Source organism: Mytilus trossulus, chromosome 6, assembly GCF_036588685.1.
Source record: "Mytilus trossulus isolate FHL-02 chromosome 6, PNRI_Mtr1.1.1.hap1, whole genome shotgun sequence".
NCBI classification, from domain to species: Eukaryota; Metazoa; Mollusca; class Bivalvia; order Mytilida; family Mytilidae; genus Mytilus; species Mytilus trossulus.
The window spans coordinates 50,317,630-50,333,357 of record NC_086378.1 but is presented as its reverse complement, the minus strand read 5'-3'; the positions used below and the strand labels follow the sequence as shown (position 1 = coordinate 50,333,357).

The following is a 15,728-nucleotide window of genomic DNA, read 5'->3' as shown; positions in this document are numbered from 1 at the left end:
TATCTTGGGGAAAAGACGAAAAGACAAACTGTGGTGTCTACGAAACATTATGTACATACACAACTGAAAATGCTGAAAAACTTATATGGGATATAGGAAACAAAAAAATATAAGCAGAAAGCGATGTAGTATGATTGGTTATTAAACCAAAAGTTGAGAGTTCAAATAATGCTGAGTCCACACGTAATTCGAATTTGATTCGCATTAACTAATTCGAATTAGTTTAATTCGCATTCGAAACGTTTGACGTTCTAACGTTAATTATAATTCTTATTACGATGCGCGTCAAAATCGCTTTACTGTCCTAACGATGTTAGCTTTTAATTCGTGTTAACAAAAATGTATTTCTTATGCGAATTGGTTAATTAGATTTAAAACAGAAGAGTGTGTGAACGCGATAAGCGCATTCGATTCGCATTCGATTCGAATTCAATTCGAATTAAATGTACGTGTGAACGAGGCATAAATGTAATTTAAGCAATTATGGGCCACCGTACAGCTGTCAACCATGAGTAAAACCCATACTGTATAGTCAACTATAAAAGGCCCGACATGAAAATATGAGACAATTCAAGCGAAAAACTAACTAACTAAACATTATTTAGAAATACCTTCTATACTAGTCTGTACCAGCATATTATCTTGCTCCTAAAGGTCTTCATCAATAGACCAAACCTTAATACAAAACGCCCCCTAGCGTCAATTCAAATTAGTTAATTGTTTTAACTGAAAGCGTAAAACGTAAATTGTCCCATGTTTCGTATGGTAGTTGGGTAATTTTTCGTTTCACTCTTTATCAGTTAGTATTAACATCTATTTAATCACAACGCCATGTGTTTATCAAGCTTGTCAGAGTTAACGCCTCATTTTCTCGCTGATCTAATATCGCTTAGATATAGTGCATTTGATCATATTATTTGTTATGGATAACGCTGAGTTAAACATTGACTTTATCGTACCGTTAAACTTATCATCGTAGTGTTCAAGATTAAGTAAAGCGACTAGCATTTATCAACTTTGGTAGATTTTTTCAAGTAAAGTGTATTTAGCTGTAAAATATAATTTTTGAAACAAAAAGACAAATCTTATAAAACAAAGAGGACGAAGATGACAAAGACATATATAAAAATCAATTCGATCGGCAACAACCAATAGGTGTCCCCATAATACAAGATACAAATCGTCCGCGTCTATTAGTTAATTAGACGAAATGCGCGTCTGCCGTATCAAATTGTAATCGTGGTACCTTTGATAACTATTTACACCATCACTGCTGGTGGACGTTTTGTCCACGAGAGAATCACCAGCCCAATAGTCAGCACTTCGGTGTAAACATGAATATCGATTATATGGTCATTTTTATAAACTTTCTGTACACAAAACTATGAATTTTTCGAAACACTAAGACTTTTCATATCTCAATAGATTACCATAGCTGTATTTGGCACAACATTTTTGGATTTTTAGGTCCTCAATGTTTTTCAACTTTGTATTGTTTGGTTTGATAACTGTTTTGATCTGTGCGTCACTGATTAGTCATATGTAGAGGAAACGCGCGTCTGACGTATTGAATTATAATCGTGGGGCCTTTGATATCTATTTACACCACTGGGTCGATGCCACTGCTGTTTGACGTTTCGTCCACGAGGGTATCACCGGCCCAGTAGTCCGCACTTCGGTGTTGGCATGCATGAATATCAATTATATGGTCAATTTTATAAATTTTCTGTACACAAAACTATGAATCTTTCAAAAACTAATGATTTTCTTATCCTAGTAATAGATTACCATATCTGTATTTGGCACAACTTTTTTGGCTTTTTGGGTCCTCAATGTTCTTCAACTTTGTACTAATTTGGTTTCATTATAACTCTTTTGATCTGAGTGTCACTGGTGAGTCTAATTATGAAGTCGAAACTCGTGTCTGGCGTATTGAAATATAATCCTGGTGCCTTTGATAACTATTTACACCACTAGGTCGATGCCACTGCTGTTGGACGTTTCGTCCATGAGGGTATCACCAGCCCGGTAGTCAGCACTTCGGTGTTTGCATGCACGAATATCAATTATATGGTCATTTTTATAAATTTTCTGTACACAAAACAATGATTTTTTCAAAAAATTAATGATTTCCATATCCCAGGTATAGATAACCATAGCTGTAGTTGGCACAACTTATTTGGATTTTTTAGTCCTCAATGTTCTTCAACTTTGAACTTGTTTGGTATCATTAAAACTATTTTGATCTGAGTGTCACTGGTGAGTCTAATTATGAAGACGAACGCGCGTATTGCGTATTAAATTATAATCCTGCGACCTTTGATAATTATTACAGGTGTAAACAAATTTAACAGAAACAATCAAACATCAGCCATCGACATCCAACGCCTCATTAATTCCTTGTTAATGCTATATACATTTGTATTAACTTCGACATACAGATTATAACAAATATGAATTACAATGAATCAGTGAGCTTACGTAATCTTCAAATATTTTTAGTCAAGGAAGTCATTAACCAAGTTGCATTTACAATTTTTGCAACTTCATTGTTCTATTTTGATTGCATTGCTAAAATAACTCCACCATAAAGTACAAACAAAGCATATTAACTGGTAATATTCCGGTAAATTTAACCCAAACCAAATTGTAAGGAAATTCCATAGCAGAGTCAACTCATTCATATACATAATATGATAACATTTCTTTTTCTAGCATGATAATCTGTATTTAAATCAATTATATTTGTACATAATGAAAACTGTCTATAATATGTCTGATTCAAACTAATGTAGACAGAATATTTTAATCAACAACGTCCTAATAACTTTTGCTCTCTGTTGCGAAAGAAATAAAATTTAAATGAACTACAAAACATTTTATTAGTGGAAGTTCCTGAAAAGTCAGCTCCGGAGAGATATGTTATTTTTTTAAACTTGATTTAACTACATTGTACATTTTAGATTAGTAAAAAAGGAATTATTTAAGGATATTTGACTTTCTTTTCTTGTTTTATAGACAAATGCTTAACCAGTGCATGATTATACCATTACTGTTACGTTCGATAGCGTGAAACTAAACACATTCATCAACAGGACACGATTATGCGATTACGGAAAAGACTATTTCAAAGAGTGACGCGATAATACTGTTGAAATTTAATAAGTAAAAGGACATGTATTTTTAAGCATGTGCACTGGTTTATTTAATATTTTTTTTTTAAAATAAGTATGAACCTGTTCCATTCTCTATATATCCTCTCTCCCTTATAAAAAATCGAAATACATAGCTATAAAACATATAGATATGGTGTATAAGCTTTAATTAAAAAAACAAACATTGATCAGATGAGATTATTCTAGCGATCAGAATTAATAGAGAAACTTTTAATTTACCAACAGAATGATTAAGAAAGAATCGGGGGAAAAAATAAAAGCTAGTAAAATGTATATGTTAACAGCTGCCCAAACTGTTTTATGATTTAGACGACTACTGCACTGTCGTCAAATTTTGGATATGGTTAAAAATTATGTGAACCTTCTTCTTATTCAACGCTAACTATTTGCCAACAAAAAAATAGAACTTTGATGCACACACATTCTTGAAGTGTTAATTCCTTTTTGAGTAAAGACTGACAGAAATAAGGGAGGACATTTTAAATCAGATCAATGACTTTTCTCCATTAGCATTGTATGTCGTTTAAATCTGAACGGTCATGTTTTATTTTTACTAGAGGATTTTTATGCTTATTTTTGTTTCCACCATCATTCAGAGTAACTCGATGGCGCTTATATGTATTTTCCCTACACCACACCAACCGGATAAAAAGATAGACATATAACAACGAAAAAATAAGCGTTCTATACATGAAATATTGTAGCTACTTTGGAGTATATGAAAAAGAAGATGTGATATGATTGCCAATGAGACAACTATCCTAAAAAAAGACCAAAATGACACAAACATTAACAATTATAGGTCACCGTACGGCATACGGCCTTCAACAATGAGCAAAGCCCATACCGCATATAGTCAGCTATAAAAGGCCCCGATAAGACAATGTAAAACAATTCAAACGAGAAAACTAACGGCCTTATTTATGTAAAAAAAATGAACGAAAAACAAATATGTAAAACATAAACAAACGACAACCACTGAATTACAGGCTCCTGATTGCCAGTTTTGTAACTGGTGCAGACGAAAGGCGCAGCACGTTTTGTTTACTGAACTATGAAAATGTGACAAAAAATATTTAACATAAGAATTGAATAAAACAATGAAACGTTCTTGTTGAGAAGTATGTGTATATAATCGGAATAGTGTCAGGAAATTGACTTGGTAGAACAATTATTTTCAAAATATATGATGAAAAAAAGGTCACGGAAGCATGACAGTGTCTTTGGATCACACACTACGCTGTTACCAAACCTAATAGACCTAAAGTCATAGGTGTGATTTTTATTTTATTGAAAATATCTTTACTTATACCTGACAATCTTGACTGAAATTACCGGTACCCAACACGTATCAATAATAGAATCATCTTTCTTTAAAAAATATATTCTCTGGTGTCAATGATTTTCTTTGAGAAGTATTATAACATGCAATCAGTAAATTACTATCGTGAAAAATATTAACAAGGAAGTGTCTCATCTTACTAAAATGTACGAACGTTGATCGGTTTAACAACCCTATAACATTTCTTAAAAAACATGTCTTTGAAAAATAACATCCTTTGGCGTAAGTAATTATCCTTATTCAAGATAAAGATATATTAAACAAGTAGTTAATTACTTGCGTGTAAGATTTCTACTGTGATCTCTCGTAGTAAACATGTATTTAGTTTTGAACTTGTTTGTGAAAAATGATATACCCGTTACCTTTGCGTAATATAATTAGGGGGGAAATGTACTATAAAGAATGGTGTTCAAGAAATATCGGTTTGTAACAACGATAACACGGTTAATAATGAAATTGAAAATAAAAAAAAATGGCATTAATAATTTACATATTGGATAATAATGGATCCTCTGCGAATATAATGTCTCTGGGATTTATAAATCACTGTATCAACCTTATCAAAAGTCAACAACTGTTTTACCGTATCACTTTTTTAACCATCTCTAATTTTCTTGTATTTGCGGAAGAATTTTACTGCATCTTGTTTTTATACTTAATATTCTATCTGCTATGTCAGTTGCTAAGTTTTATGAGTTGAAATATTTAATAAAATCATAATGCTAGAATAATATTATCAAACAAATGAAAGCAAAAATGTGTTGACGTCGTTTTTGACGTTGTTCGGGGAAAACAACTATACGTTTACTTAGCTGTTTCAAATCTGGTATTAAATTCATACGATTTTTCTCTGAGTGAATGCAATGTTTAGATTTATCAAAGAAGTTACCCTATGATTCTAGCCGATGGAAGGAATTTTAACAGTCAGATACATGTAATAAATGAGAGGTCAAGGTCTTCTAAAAAAAAATTGGAACTTTGCTTGCTAACGCAACTCTTCAAAAACCGTAATAGTTATAAACACAATGCTTAAAATTTTAGTAACATTTAAGGTTGTGACATGACGATACATCATTAATTTAGGTCGAACTCTTCTGATGGCCATAATAGGAGTTTTCTTCCTTTATAATATAAAATAATAATTGAATCTCAACCAAACATACTGCTGACCTGAGTTATGTTGGTATACGATCACTTATCTTGAAATAAAGGTAAAAGTCGAAGTTAAATTTGACGTTCTAAATTCTGACCTTTTCTAAAAGTTCATACTCAACAACCACAACAAAAATGCCTACATAAAGATCATTTGAATGACCTTCAACTGAATTTTTTATTATTATTTTACCTTGTAATACTTTTCAACTTTGGCTACTCGTCTGAGTTCTCTCGCTAATTCAAATGCTGTTAAAATTGGATCCTTGCTGGATAAGGATATATAAGCACCACTAGCGAGTCCTTTGTATGCATTTAATCTTGTTTTGGCAAGTCTCAGTTGATCAAATTGTAGTTTGTTGCTGCATTCCTGACAGTTACAGTAATAATGGTGTGGTTTATTAATTGTGTCGCCTCTAAGAAGCAATAACTGAATAATTTCAAATTGATTTCGTTCTGAAGCTAAAATTAAAGGAGTAATATCTGCAGAAAATGGCGAATCTTCACTTGTTGTGTTAAAAAAGTAGTCTGTTTCACCAAAACGTTTATTTTCCCTTTTAACGTCGATGTATTTTGGATGTTTCAATATGGTTTCAGCTATTTGTTCATGTCCAGCACTAATTGCTTGTAGCAAAGCTTCATGTATATTTGCGATGTTTGAACGATCTAAAAGTAGCTCTACAACCTGAAACAACAGGAAAAAAGCGTTAAATGTCATTTAATGATTTGGGTGATGGGAGTTTTTATCACCAAATCATCGATAATAAGCATCTAAAAGAGAACATTTTTATGTCTATATATCTCTTGGAAATGTTCATAATTGCAACAATTTATCTAATGGTTATAGCATTTTCAACTATCTTGCTTTTCAATATTCTATCCTTTGATAAGTATCTGTGAGCGGTGCGTCACGGGAAATATATATCTCACAATTTATGTCTCAAGTTTAACAAGCATTAATAGTGTTTTTGTGGGTTTTTTTATGTGAGTCACCGCAATTTGATTTTCTATATTATCCACTTCTATACAAATTACATTAATACAACTGAATTGTGATTTAGTCGTGTTTTATTTTATTTATGATTGAAATAAATGTGTCTCCTCAAAACATTCTTGCGCAACGTCAGATATTGCTACCATTTAGTGTAACAGAAAATGACGTTAGATTGGAAAGGCGCACTATCTAATTCTTCCTGCTTTTCTTTTTGGGTAAATACAAAATATAACACACAAGTATAAATGCAGTGAGAATCCAAGCCAATATTAATTTTATAATTAAAATAGGATATTCAATTTTACTGCTAGTAATTCAAACCGAGTATGATTTTATTCAGGCAGTGACATACAGTAGCTTATAGTTATGATACTGGAGTTTTCTTACTTTTGATCGTCGTATAGATGTGTATTTTTGTAACATGTGCATCATTTCGTTTTGTTGAAAGCAGGACATTTATATTTGGTGGAGGAAGGAACACGCGAATGCAGTGCATGCCGTCCCTAGAATATTACGCTTGTGGCGACGTCAAATTATGATAACGGACAAACTTGCAAGACATTTTCATTAATCCGTATTTGTTATAGATAACCCTGTAATGTTAATGCTATTTGGTGAACCTACTTCAACTTTAAAAGTACTTTTTATTGGTATAGTTATCAAAGCCGAAAAATAATCTTCACAAAATCAAATCTCCGTTATTTTGGCCGTAAAAATTTTGTGAAGGCATGAAAGTTTAACTTGGACATTTCCGCAAGACATTGCAAATTTATTGTTTTGTATTGAATATGAAGCTCAATTTATTTTTCAGTTCGAATTTTGGGAGCTTACACTTAGTACAAAACGATCGTGCTTACATTTCAATAAATTATCTGTCAAAATTTTATTTTTGAACTGAAATGTTTCAAGTTTCCAAATCAAATTTCCGATGGGACATTTCCGTACATCATATTTTTTGGAAAATATGTATGCAAATTTTAAATGGAGACAGCCATGTTAACTAATACTGAAAAATATTACGCCATAGAATGTTCATGCAAAATTTTTAAGAGTTGCGTGAACATTTCGCAAATTGTTCGAGTTTTATGTTTCGAGTTTGTTACATGGGACAATGCTTAGTAAACGTTTTTTCGGGTAATCTGTGTCTTCCTAAGGCTATGAATATTATATTTTTATTCTTTCTCTATCATAATATGAAAATATGAGAATTAATCTTTATTTTCATGTATAATTTGAAATATTTATTTCAGTATTTGTAAAAAAAAAATCCTGTCAAATATTTACCGAACGCTATTTTTCGTGGTAGTAGCAATATCTAACGTTGCGTCTCAGATATAAATTTACAGTGGAGATCACTTCTAACCTCTCATTAAATCTGTCAGAATCTGTCAGGAGAACTGTTCTAGGACAGTACGTAGAACTGTCAGCCTGACACCTTTTAGTTAGTTCTAGGTTAGAACTGTTCTAGCTAGAACTGATTTGGTCAGTTCTACCTAGAACTGATTTGGACAGTTCTACCTAGAACTGATCCTGACAGTTCTACCCTAGAACTGATTTGGGCAGTTCTACCAAGAACTGATCCTGACAGTTCTACTCTAGAACAGTTTTAGTCAGTTCTACTTCTAGAACAGTTCTGATTACAAATTCTACGGCTAGAATAGATTTATAAATTCTACGGCTAGAATTGATTTATAAATTCTACGGCTAGAATTGATTTTTAAATCCGACGGCTAAAATTGATTTATAAATTCTACGTCTAGAATTGGTTTATAAGTTTGAAGAACTCTTTGTCTAAATATAAAGGCTTCGGCAAAATAGCGATTAATATTATAAAGAGATTTGCTATTTTGCCGGTTTTATTTCAAATTTTTCGTCGACAAGAGAACATGTTTAACCCCGTCATATTCTGCATGTATGTGGCTGTTCCAAGTCTGGAGCCTGTTATTCAGTGATTTTCTTTTGTTGATGTGTTACATACTTTTTTTTTTTTTTTTCATTTTTGATTTTGAACATAGATTAAGGTGGCTCGGGTGTCTTCCTCCATCTTTGATTTTAAATAAGCAGATATCTTTGGTCTATATATTTGATGAAATGTGCAAATTTTGAGAGTTGTATGTAAATTATGTAAAAGACTTTTGATATAAATATAGAAAATTGTGTGTTTTAACATAACTTCAGTTGTAATTTTGTAAAAACGCCTTGTTTGTGTTTGATTAGATTTTTTTCAAACTTTGCCAAATAAGGGGAGATAACTCCGATAAAGTAAATTTTACAATAGAAAGTGTTATGAATTTACCTATTTTGATATGTAGCAAGAAAACAAGTTCGGTGACCCCATTTTTTCTTTTGCTTATTTGAAAGCATGTTATAAGAGCAATATTCTCACATTTTATCTTAAAGTTCTTATAGTACGTTTTCGTTTTATCACACAAAATTTAATTTTCCATGAATAATCTATACAAAATCTGACAATTTTGCGCAACCTGTAGCGTGAAAAAAAGTCCGGTGACCCATACTTTTTAATACAGTTTTGAAAAAAGCATGATAAAAGCTTTATCTTGACAAGTTATCAAAAAATTCTGTCAGATTTAATTAAGACGCCCCAGCCACCTTAAGCCGTTAATATTGGGAAAAATTGGGGGGGGGGGGGGGCATTTTTATTTCAATTGTTTTACATTTGTCATTTGGGAAGTCAGGATAGCTCATTTTACATAAAAATATTATCTGACCTTAATCTTTGTGTAATATGTTATTCTGGCCCAAACCACCAGGGACGGATCCAGCAGTTTTAAAGGGGGGTCCAACTAAATGGCCTCATTCAAATGCATTGATCGTAAAAAAAGGGGGTCCCCCACCGCTCTGGATCTGCCATTGAGCCACTATTAACTTAAACTGATCATATTTGATTTCATCATATAAATCTAAATACATTTAGCTGCAAACTGCAGGAATCCAGTTTATCTTTAGGCAAGGATACCAATTATATTGGAAAACATTAATGATTTCAAAATTTTATTTGCACTCAATTTATAGTACCTAAGCATGTCCTCTTTTTATTTAAAATATTGAATTGTAAACAAATGTGATATCTTTTTACAAGTAGTTTTCATACCTCGGACGGACCTGTTATACAAAAATCTTTTGACCGCATCAATCTAAACTGACCTTATTTGCTCTTTCTTCCTGCAAATCTATATAGCTGCACAGTAATTCAGTTATAAATTTAGGTCAAGAGGGACTGTAATATACAAGTTACAGCAATATTGGAAAACAATGACCTCAAAATTTTGTTCACATGAATTTAAAGTGCTAGCATGACCTCTTTTTATTCAAAGTATTGAATCGTAAACAAATATCAGTAGTTTTCATACTTCAGACTGAGTCGTGTAATAAAATATTTTGACCGCACCAATCTAAACTGACCTTATTTGCTCTTTCTTTCTACAAATCTGCTTAGTATATAGCTGCACAGTTAGTCTACTGTAATTCAGTTATAATTTTAGGTCAAGAGGGACTATAATATACAAGTTACAGCAATATTGGAAAACAATGACTTCAAAATTTTGTTTGCATGAATTTATAGTGCCAGCATATCATCTTTTTATTCAAAGTATTGAATCGTAAACAAATATCAGTAGTTTTCATACTTCAGACTGAGTTGTGTAATAAATTCGTTTGACCGCATCAACCAAAAATGACCATATTTTCTTTTTGTTTATGCAAGTCTATATAGTTGGACAGTACATCAGTTAGAATTTTAGGTCAAGAGGGACTGTAGTTCATAAATAACTGCAATATTGGAAATCAACAACCACAAAAAAAATTCGCATTGATTGAGAGTGCCATCATTTCCTACTTTTATTCAAAATATCGCATCAGAAACAAACATCAGCTAGTTTTCATACCTCAGACTGACTCATGGAACAAAAATATGTGTCTGGGCAACAACAACCCAACCATAGAGCAGACAACAACCGATCACGATGGATTGTATAATTCAAATGACAGCGTGTCCTCTTTTTATTCAAAATATTGAATTGTTAACATATTTCAGAAGTTTCGATATATCAGACTGAGTCGTTTTAATAACAAAATTATTTAACCGCATCAACCAAAACTGAACATATGGGACCTTTTATAGCTTGTTGTTCGGTGTGAGTCAAGGCTCAGTGTTGAAGGGCGTACATTGACCTATAATGGTTTACTTATTTTTAAATTGTTTTTTGGATGGAGAGTTGTCTCATTGGCACTAACACCACATCTTCATGATCTTCCTATATCTATATATTCTTTATCATGTAAATATATATGGCTTCATTGTAAACCAATAATATTTCTAAGTCAGGACAGATATTGTATGATAAAGAGGACACCAAATTTTATCCACATCAGAGCGCCATTATTTCCTCTCTGTATCGATAATATTACTATTTAAGGAATGACTGTAATATTTTTTCTGTCTATGAAGAAAAAACATAAAAAATTTGGTGCACACTGATAAATGCGCGTAGAGGGTTTTTTAACAGTGTGCACCACATTTTTTACGTTATATATATACATGTATAATATAATAGACAGAAAAAATATTACAGTCATTTCTTATAATTTAATTCTAAATTTCATTTTAACGAAATGTTTAAACCTTGGCAAAACATAAAAAAACGTTGATGATGTTACGTTCACATGACTAACTTATGTCTATGGGTGTTGATAACAAAATAACGTCAGAAGACCCGTTACATCCATACTTAAATTATTAAATATTGAACCGTCACAAAAGTGACTTTTAAGTCAGTAGTTCATGATGTTTTTTTTTAAACAAAACTATTTAACAGCATAATCCAACACTCACATGACTGATTCATATACTTTATTTTAAAATGAAAAGTACATGTATGAGAAGTTCTCTTCTTAGACTTGGAATAGTATACTGACTATACTGTTAATATATAATTTGAAGAAGGACAAATGATTGGTTTTGTTTGTAGCCTAACGTCCAGTGGCAAATATTTCATTTATGTTCAATCGAGTATATTTTTCAGACTTTCAGGACTCCCAGATTGAGATATTATTCATAATCGTTATGGATAAGTTTGGCAAAGAGCTAATGCAAATGTACATATTTTTTTTACGTTTAACAACACTGATTTCATTAATCCCATAATCCATCCACTGTACAATTTTCGTTTGAACATTTGTCAAAACAGAATCCTAAGTCATGAATGTAAATCCAAGGCAAACAAGGTAAATTAAGATTAAATTTCCATGAATTAAATGCAGAGTTATATTTATGAAGAGACTGTTAAACACGGGGAACGAAGAAACGTAAACAATGATGTTTTATTTGCAATCTTATAAAAATATTTCTCCGATGAGTTGGATAACCTCCTATCCACTCTTCGATATTTGTACATGTAAATTTTGATCAGTAAAAATATAGAAAAATCCGCTATTATATATAGTAAAGTAATTGGAACTGATTTATTCTTCTAAATTCTAAAGTGCCCTTTCTGCAGTGACGTCATTTAGAACTGTTCTTCAGTCCTGACTGATTTGGTCAGTTCTGCTGACAGTTCTACAGTTAGAACTGATTTGGTCAGTTCTACCTAGAACAGTTTTAGACAGTTCTACCCTAGAACTGATCCTGACAGTTCTACCTAGAACTGATTTAGTCAGTTCTACCTTGAACTGATCCTGACAGTTCTACCTAGAACAGTTCTAGGGTAGAACTGTTCTAGCTAGAACTGTTCTAGGACAGGTTAGAACAGTTCTATGACAGATTATTCTGACAGTTCTAATGAGAGGTTAGAACTGATCTCCACTGTACCTATATCATTGTTTTCTTCTTATAATAATCCAATAGAGTGAAGCTAAACGTTAGCGAGATTGCAACATGCAACATGAAGTTTCCCAAATGTAGCTCAAAAGCCACAAACACTCCCCGGTTTGTGTGAATCGTTCCCTAGTCTATTGATGGATAAAAGTATCTGACCGAAATTTTTCTTTTTGGTAAGGAAGAACTTGCGAGGCACTTTCTCAACACGGGCTTTTGGACTATGTGACTACGAAGGGTATTTATCTTTGGATAATTGTAACACAAGGAGACAGCCTTTACCAATGATCAGATTCCTAAATTTGCATTTTTTGGATAGAACTACGCCGTTACATACATGATGTTTAACCCAGCACGGTCATTCTTTATGAGTCATAAGTCAGTAGCATACAATTCAGTGAATTACTTTTCATCATTAACAAGTCGTTGATTTTTAATTTTGAGTTTTTAAAATTTATAGCTGCTGTGCGTAGTGGTATGGAAATCATTTAATTAAATATACATGTAAGGTTAATACGTGCATCGAAATCACTTATTAGTCTTCAATGCTTTGATTTCAGTTTCCGCAACATATCATTTAAAATTAATCAGCGAAAACACAGTGCGGAAAACTAATGTGATGTAACATAGCAGTTATGGAAGATTGTAAAATTAAAAACAACAATACATTTTGAAAAACTGCCCGGAAGCTTGTAATTGATTCTCGTTATAAACAAAATCCTCAACATAATTTAAGGGAAATCGATATTACTACGTTGTAGTTCACAGAAATTATTTGGTAAATTAGAAATCTTAATTTCAGGATGTATTTTATTTTCTACTGCTTCAGTTAATAGAAATGTCACTCTTGGGGTTTCAGTGCTGTGATTTTAAGTATATTACCTCTCTATGTTCATTTCCCACAGCCAGACGTAATGGAGTTCGCCCGATAATATCGTGATAATCGACATTGAAAGATTGATTCTCGTCCAGGATTTTTTGAACTGTTGGAATGTCCCCGAATTCTGCAGCATAGATAAATTCTTCTTCCAAAGTAGACAGCTGAAAGAAAACAATCTTGTTAGAATACATACAACAGAATCCTGTTAAATAAAGTTCCAGATTTAAAAAAACCGATGTCACAAATGTTCCAGTTCCAAGACATTAAAAATCATTTGTATATTGATAATTGTAAGAAACTCATTTTTAAGATATTTATATTGGTGTGTTCAACGAATCTTTTATGGCAAAATTTGTTCAATGAGAAAAGACAACTTTTAAATGTCTTTAAATTAAAGTGATTGTTTACTAAACAATAAAGAATTATAAGTAAATCCAGACCTTATTGACTCAGTTACATTCATTTTTTTCTACATGCATTTAACGTTTAAAAAACCTAAAAAGATCCACAGGTCAATTATAATCGCCACTAGAATATTTAGTACATATATAAAGTTGAAGCATATAACTTGATAGACTATCACTACATGTACATGTATATTCATCCGTTGATTTACATAAAAAAAACTTACTAGCACGCTAAAAGATTTGATTTTGAAAACAACGTAAATTAAAGCGTCGTTGAATGTACTACATGAATTTCAACTGCGTATTATAATTCGCTTTATATAAAATAAATGACAAATTTATTGAAGTTTAATCACGATTCACAGTTGAATGAAATAAACAAGATTGTAGACACATCTTTATGTGATACAGATGTTCATTAACTAAGGTTCAGTAATGAGGAAATCATACAGTGTCCTTACAAACTAGCAATATTATAGCTGACGCGTGTCCTTAATCACGGAGAACGGGATTGTATTCTTACATATTATACTCAGGTAACTTTCATCAGACAAAGTGCAAAATTTCATAGCAGATTCATAGCTGGATCTTAAGCACCAAACTTAACATTCCTAAATATGTCATATGAACTGTCAAAGGGGAGAAGATCACATGGTGGATAAGCAAATGAACTCTAAACTGAATCTGCACGTGACAGGTTGTCTGCAAAACTAAACCCTAAACAGGAAATGTCTAAAAATACACTAAGATTCCATATTTACATAATGGACAAAGCAACAAACTAATTACTTGTCACGTTATTCAAGTTTATATGATTATAGAGGTTCAGTAAACTATTGCATCTGAGAGTAGGGTGCTCCTATAGGATTTATATTTCTTGATATTACATTAAGTGTTCTCAGTCTTGTTTCGTAATGTAATTTTAAACATTTGTCTGGCCATCTTGTACTGTATGACAACTATTTGTCTCAAGTATATACAATTACGTGTATCATATTAGGAATTCCCTGAAGATATCTGCTTCTTGATTCAAATAAATGTTTTAAAAAGGTTACATAGTATCTTTATCGTGTTTTTGGCATCTGCATTACATGATGTTTCAAAAATGAATTGTAAAATGCAGTTACTTTGGACAAAAGACAGAAAAATACATTTGATAAATAATTAATTAAGTATAGTGTATTTAATTGATACTATTTGACAATCAAGATGCCAAAACTTTTCTAAAACAATAAATATTCTATACTGCAACAGTAAATTTAATAGTTTATGCAGCATTTGAACATGACAGTCTCAAAAGTAAAATTACGATTGGCGATCGAATCACAATTTATGAAAACTCATAAACTACGGATTTTGTTCTGTGATATAACTTGCTGTTCTGTGATATTAAATAACAAAAAACTACTTCGATTTTACATTGCCGCTAAATCACGGGTGTCATTCGGTTTATCGAGAGAAATGAGCGTGAAAGAATATCTAACGGCGGTCAAGTATTGAGCGACGATCGTGAAAGCTCTGGTAACGGATCGTGAAAGACATTTAATGGAAATTCTAGGTCAGAATCTTTTAAAAAATCGCTTAATTTTCAAAACGCGGAACAAATCCGAACAAAAAAATATGTCTGTCAAAATGGTTTAACTTTCCAAACATTACTGTGAAATAAGAAAGAGAAAATATGCAGTACTTTATGAAAAAACACAAAAGGCGCAATGGATGTCTATGAAATTAATTACAAATAACACGCTTTTTGTTACTATAATGGTCATGATTCAGTTCATCGTGATATATTTGAAATTTAATCTTTGGTGTATCTGATAGTACAGTAAATTTAAGGTATGTTCTTCTCTTAAAAGCATTAATTTGTATATGAAAACCTTGAATTTGTTGAATATCCATCAAACTTGATCGTGCAAGATCAGGCAACGCATTTTTTGATCGTGA

At 31.9% G+C, this 15,728-nt stretch overlaps 1 protein-coding gene across 1 annotated transcript in view; it reads right to left on the bottom strand.

The window, feature by feature from the left end:
• Positions 1 to 15,728, bottom strand: part of LOC134721475 (short transient receptor potential channel 7-like) — a 73,784-nt gene that overhangs the window by 17,925 nt on the left and 40,131 nt on the right. The window contains exons 3-4 of the mRNA XM_063584527.1: positions 13,380 to 13,538; positions 5,864 to 6,355 (exon numbers count right to left, since the gene is read on the bottom strand). Of these exons, the coding sequence (XP_063440597.1) occupies positions 5,864 to 6,355; positions 13,380 to 13,538 (651 nt within the window). The remainder of the gene's footprint in view (positions 1 to 5,863; positions 6,356 to 13,379; positions 13,539 to 15,728) is intronic.